Raw genomic sequence first — 6,000 nt, forward strand, 5'->3', positions numbered from 1 at the left:
CACGAGCAGCTTCACTGCTGGATCCTGCAGCTTGGTCTCAGTCAGCTCCAGAACCCTCAGATGGGAGGGATTGGACCTCAGCGCCGAGGCCAGAGAGTCACAGCTGATCTCTGATAACCAGCAGTCACTCAGTCTGGAAAAGGAATAAATGGGGCAAATAAAAACACATTTCGAAGTCTGAAAATGAAGAGAAAAGCAGAAAGTGTAAAGAAATTTAGAAAAGAGCAACAGAGGCCTCCTGACCTGAGCGTCTCCAGTCTGCAGTTTGGATGCATCATTGCAGAAGACAGTAACTTTACTCCGGCATCTGTCAGGTTAAGGTTCCAGCTTAAGCTCAGCTCCCGTAGATGAGAAGGGTTTGACGTCATTGCTGAGGCCACAACTTCCCAATGACTCTTTGAAAGAAAACCACCAGACAGTCTGTTGTGTATGAAACAAAAATAGTGAGTCAAACTTTGGGATTTCTAATCAACTTATCTGAGAATCTACCTCAACACAATGTAGCTCATTTCCTCAAAAAGCTAAATTCAACACCGTAGAGCAACAGTTTGAACGACCATCAGATCTGAAATGCAACTGAATTATTCTTAACATTTGTCTTATTTTAGAACAGCTCATAATTACTCAATATTTAAAATGATTGTAGCAAATGGTTTAAAGAAACGTGCATCTTTGTATCTGTCTATCGGCTCTTTGGATATTTTGCATTTCATCCAATTTGTACGATCGTGCGTCAAGTCTTAATTCAGCGATCCGATCGATGACATCAGAGTCTCTGGTTGCATCGATTGCCCTCAGCTTCTGTTATATCTGCCTGTCTCCCTTCAAATCATTTTCACTGCACCTTTTGTTGCTAGTGATGAAGTTGCCACCTAACGGGTGTGGAAAGGGTCAAACAACTTTGTGGGTCACATAAAGGCTCCAAACGGAACCGCCACAAAGACCTAAAACACCCATTTAAACCAACGAGGCCGGCTGTTTTTACGTTGAACAAATGAAGCAAAATAGTCACGTGTCATTAGTTAAAAGGTGTTTTTCTGTTGTTTGAATACGATGTATACAAACAAACAAAAGTTATTTAATGACATGACAGTAATTTCATGATAGTCAGTTCACTTGTGGCTCCTATTATTCCTGCCTTATGTTGGTTTGTCTGGATTGACCTTTGAACTTATATCCAGCCAGTGTTGAACATTTCTGGATGAATTGTTGTTTTTTTAATTTATGGACGCTGCAATGGAGATAAAGAATTGAAGGAATGACCACTGGAGGGGGTATTGCTACCTGACATGATCCACTCGCTTGATTTAAACGCCGATGTCCAGCCCCAAAAATCTTTACTTACACGACTTCCTTGCAGTTCCTCACGGCTGGAATCAGGCGACGTCGTCCCTCATCTGAGGTGATGTACTGCAGCAGGTTCCAGCTCATCCAGAACCTCCTCTGACATCTGCAGCAGGTAGGCCAGAGCTGAACAGTGGATCTCTGACAGTCTCTTCTCTGATTTCTTCTCTGACTTCAGGAACTCTTGGATCTCCTGATGGACTGACTGATCCTTCATCTCCATCAGACAGTGGAAGATGTTGATGCTTCTGTCTGGGGAGATTGTATCACTGTTCACCTCCTTCAGGTTGTTGAGGACTTTCTGGATGGTTTTTGGGCGGCTGTTCCTCTGATCCAACAGTCCACCCAAGATCCTCTGATTGGACTCCAGAGAGAGACCATGAAGGAAGCGAACAAACAAGTCCAGGTGGCCATTTTCACTTTTGAGAGATTTCATTAGTTCTCTCCTGAGGAAGCCATCAAGAGATGTGACTGATTTAGAATATTTTAGGAACTGATATATAACCGCTGTGTCTTTCCTGGTGTCACGGTGGAACATGTAGACGGCAGCCAGAAACTCCTGAATGCTCAGATGAACAAAGCAGTAGACTGATTTCTGGAAGATCACACTCTTTCTCTTGAAGATCTCTGTACAAACTCCTGAGCACACCGACACCTCGGAGACGTCCAGTCCACATCGCTCCAGTCTTCTGAGTAGAACATGATGTTTCCTTTCTCCAGATGTTCAAACGCCAGCCGACCCAACTTCAGAAGGAGTTCTTTATCAGCCTTAGTCAGTTCCTCTGGTCTCTGCTTTCCTCCATACTTCTGCTTCTTCCTCTTTATCTGAACCCTCAGGAAGTGTGAGTAGAGGTCAGTCAGGGTTTGGGGCAGCTCTCCTCTCTGGTCTTCTGGTCATCATGTCCTCCAGAACTATAGCAGTGATCCAGCAGAAAACTGGGATCAGACACATGATGTGGAGGCTCCTGGAGGCCTTGATGTGTGAGATGATTCTCTTGGACAGATCTTCATCACTGAACCTCCTCCTGAAGTACTCCTCCTTCTGGGAGTCAGTGAAGCCTCGTACTTCTGTGATCCTGTCAACACACGAGGGAGGAATCTGATAGGCTGCGGCAGGTCTGGAGGTGATCCAGATGAGAGCTGAGGGAAGCAGGTTCCCCTGGATGAGGTTCACCAGGAGCACGTCAACTGACGATACTTGTGTGACATCAGAGATGACCTGATGCTTGTTGAAATCCAGTGAAAATCTGCTTTCATCCAGGCCATCAAAGATGAACAGAAGTTTCCAGACAGTCAGATCTTCTGCTCTGATCTTCTGTAATGTTGGATGGAAAACATGAAGCAGTGAGAGAAGACTGTGCTGCTCATGTCTGATCAAGTTCAGCTCCCTGCATGAGAGCGGAAGCACCAGACTAATGTCTTGGTTCTGCAAACCTTCTGCCCAGTCCAGACTGAACTTCTGCACTGAGAAGGTTTTTCCAACGCCGGCGACACCCGTTGGTCAGAACCACTCTGATGTGTCTCTGTTGCTCAGATAAGACTTTGAAGATATCCTGGCACTTGATTGGAGTGTCCTGGATGTTCTTCTTGGAGGTTCTCTCAAGCTGTCTCACCTCATGTTGTGTGTCCACCTCCTCACTTTGTCCCTCAGTGATGTAGAGCTCAGTGTAGATCTTGTTCAGCAGGGTTCCACTTCCTGCTTCATGAGTTCCTTCAGTCACATGTTCACATCTTCTCTTCAGACTCATCTTATGACCTTCTATCACCTCCTGCAGATCACTTCCTGAACATAAGTAAACCAATGATTTCCATCTATAATAAATCATCAACACAACTACAAATTCATGACATCACAAATTAAATCTCATATTGAACAGTTTTACTTTGTTTGGGCTTCATTTCAGCATCTCCAGATCTGCTTCCAGATTGTGAACAAGAGGACTCTCCTGGTGGAGCTGACTGGTCCCAGTTTGATAGGATGTGCTCCCCCCTCTCACTATGAAACACATCTCTATTAGTCCTTTGATTTATAGGATGAAAGAACCTGATCAAGACTCAATATTGTTCCAGCATTTATGTCTGAATTCATCTTTCAGTTTAACCTGATTCTTGTTTCTAATCAACAATATTCACATTAAGTCTGTAACTATAAGTGTCTGAGGTTTAAGTGTTAAACATCTCCAATAATAAACTCACAACCTGCTGCTGTTAATGTGACTAACAGCTGCCACACAAACACATCATCACGCTTTAGTTTTCTTACATTTCCTCTGAACTTCTGAAGTCTATTAGTCTATTTTTGGACTGGTCACTCTTCAGGGACACACAGCTGGGCACTGTGGACTCTGCTCTGTCCTCGTCCATCCTGAGGAAACATCAGAAATAGTGATGAGACTGTGATGAAGGTAAATAATCTGTAGAGGTTGTAGTTAAATAATCCCAATTCACTGCATTTTTATCAAACAGGAACATTTCTAATCCATTCTGGATAACAACTGAATCAATAATTCAATGATGTATCTGTATAATTTTCATGTTTTCAGAGTTTAAGCTGCTTTTTTAACTGTTTCCTGCAGTGAGAAAAGAACTGGCACCTTTTCCAGCCCCTCATCCTGCAGCACTGAATGTGCTCTAAAGTTCTCTCCAGAGCAAACGTCTCTGCACTTGCAGCAACATGTTGTAGTCATGGATCCGTGAGGAGAACCGGATACAGGAAACGCCCCCACTTTGATCCCAAAACCCAACTGGTGGCCAACGGTGGTCCGGCAACGACGGGGACGCTGGTCCATCGGCCCGACAACACTGGTTTTCCACAGGCCAACATGGTGAAAGGACTGTGCACCGTTTCATTTTAAAGAGCTGATGAATTTCATTTTTCACGATAGTGGAGGCTAATACCCACAAAATGATGTTTTGTATGGTTGTGAAATGTTCTAAGGCAGAGTTATGTGGTTCAGAAAACCTTACTTTGGTGAGCCTTGAGGTCCAATACCGAAGTTAAAGGTGTCCTTAGAACAGGCATGGGCAAACTAAGGCCCGGGGGCCACACGCCCCGTTAAACTTTTAAATCCGGCCCGCCAACTGAAAAATTAAAGGAATAAACCTTGTTAATGTTAAATTTTCACTGCAATTCGTTGTTTTTCCCACTAGAAAAAAGACAGTCAGGAGGAGAGTGATGGTGATTCCTGAAGGATAACAGAATTTCAGTGCTTTAAAATAGAAATGGTTATTAATTTTGTTTTAAAAAGGCACATTTTATTCTTTGATTTTAAGTGTTTTAAGACTCATTCCAAAGTCAGATATTTTGTTGTAATGCTTCTCTTCATTTTCATTTGAAATTAAAGCACATGTTTTCTCCATATCCCAAATGTGTATTTTTTTCTCCAATGAGGTGAGGTACAAAGCCTCCATCCATCATCTGGTCCTGGTCCGGCCCCTTTGTCAAATGTTAGAACCCATTGTGGCCCACGAATCAAAATGTTTGCCCACCCTGCCTTTGAACATGTCACTCTTCAGGGACACACAGCTGGACACTGTGGACTTTGCTCTCTCTTCCTCCTCTTCCATCACACATTCGCTCATTTTTAATGTGAGTCTAAACGGTTAAGCAGGAACAGTCTGCTGACACAGAAAAGAAGATTAAAGAACATTTCTCAGCATGAAGACAAGCAGAGGTCTGGTCAATGACGTATTGTCGGCTCATTCACATCCAAATCTATTATATGATGTCACCCTGTACATCATACAGGCCACATATATATTGGAAAACAGTTTTGGGACATCTTAAAAGTTTACACCATGTTAAACATAAAATAGTTGTGGAAAGAATGTTTCTCCTGGGTGTTTCAGAAGGTGCGGTGGCATTAGACGGACGCACACAAATACAAATTAAATCATTTTTTATCTGGTTATGCTTTAAAGAAAACCTAAATTCTTTCAAGATGTCAGTTCTCAACATTAAATTCAACAAATAAGATGAGAATGCATTCAAAACTAAACAGAAATACGTCATCACATCATCAAAGTGGGTCAAATGCAGCATCATCTTCTGTCATCTCAGACAGGATTCCAAGAAGAGGATCTTCATTTTCAGCAACGCACCTTGACATCTCATCATGGCTCGTCTGTCAGATTACAAGCAGCTTTTTTTGATCAGGTGTATCATGTTTCTCACCAACACATGATGGTGCTGGAAAAAACATTTGTAGCCTGACCTAGAGGTCAAAACTCTGCATGGCGTGCACAGCTACTAGTTGCAGCTGGTGGTTGTGGCGGAGGAGATCCCAAACATATCTAGCAAGCTTGTTTTGGAGCAGAGCTTGTCCACCACCTCTGACCCCACTCATCACAGAAGTCCCACCATATCCATGGCCAGGTGTGTTGGCAGCATTGGAGCCAGCCTCAGGAAAAAGGTGTGTCAATATCTCAGAAGTGATGATCAAGTTGCCACAACCCAACAGAAGTCAAGCAACCCAACACGCTGAATAGAATAGATGACACACAGCAAAGGGCAAAAAACACCCAATTCTGCTCAGACTATCTGATCTGACCACATGTACAGGACCAAAAATATGAAAACACCATGGGTTTAGGTTTCCTTTCGTTTTCTGGACTGCTTTCATTCAAAACAGAACAAATTTCATAAATCCATAATAA

The 6,000-nt window shown here is 43.0% G+C and overlaps 1 protein-coding gene across 1 annotated transcript in view; it reads right to left on the reverse strand.

Moving 5' to 3' along the window:
- LOC130520497 (NLR family CARD domain-containing protein 3-like) overlaps nucleotides 1-3,734 on the reverse strand; it is a 46,336-nt gene extending 42,602 nt beyond the window's left edge. The window contains exon 1 of the mRNA XM_057024197.1: nucleotides 3,608-3,734. Coding sequence (XP_056880177.1) covers nucleotides 3,608-3,708 — 101 coding nt within the window. The 5' untranslated portion in view covers nucleotides 3,709-3,734. The remainder of the gene's footprint in view (nucleotides 1-3,607) is intronic.
- Nucleotides 3,735-6,000: the final 2,266 nt, after the last annotated feature.

This window comes from Takifugu flavidus, unplaced genomic scaffold, assembly GCF_003711565.1.
Source record: "Takifugu flavidus isolate HTHZ2018 unplaced genomic scaffold, ASM371156v2 ctg405, whole genome shotgun sequence".
Lineage (NCBI taxonomy): Eukaryota > Metazoa > Chordata > Actinopteri > Tetraodontiformes > Tetraodontidae > Takifugu > Takifugu flavidus.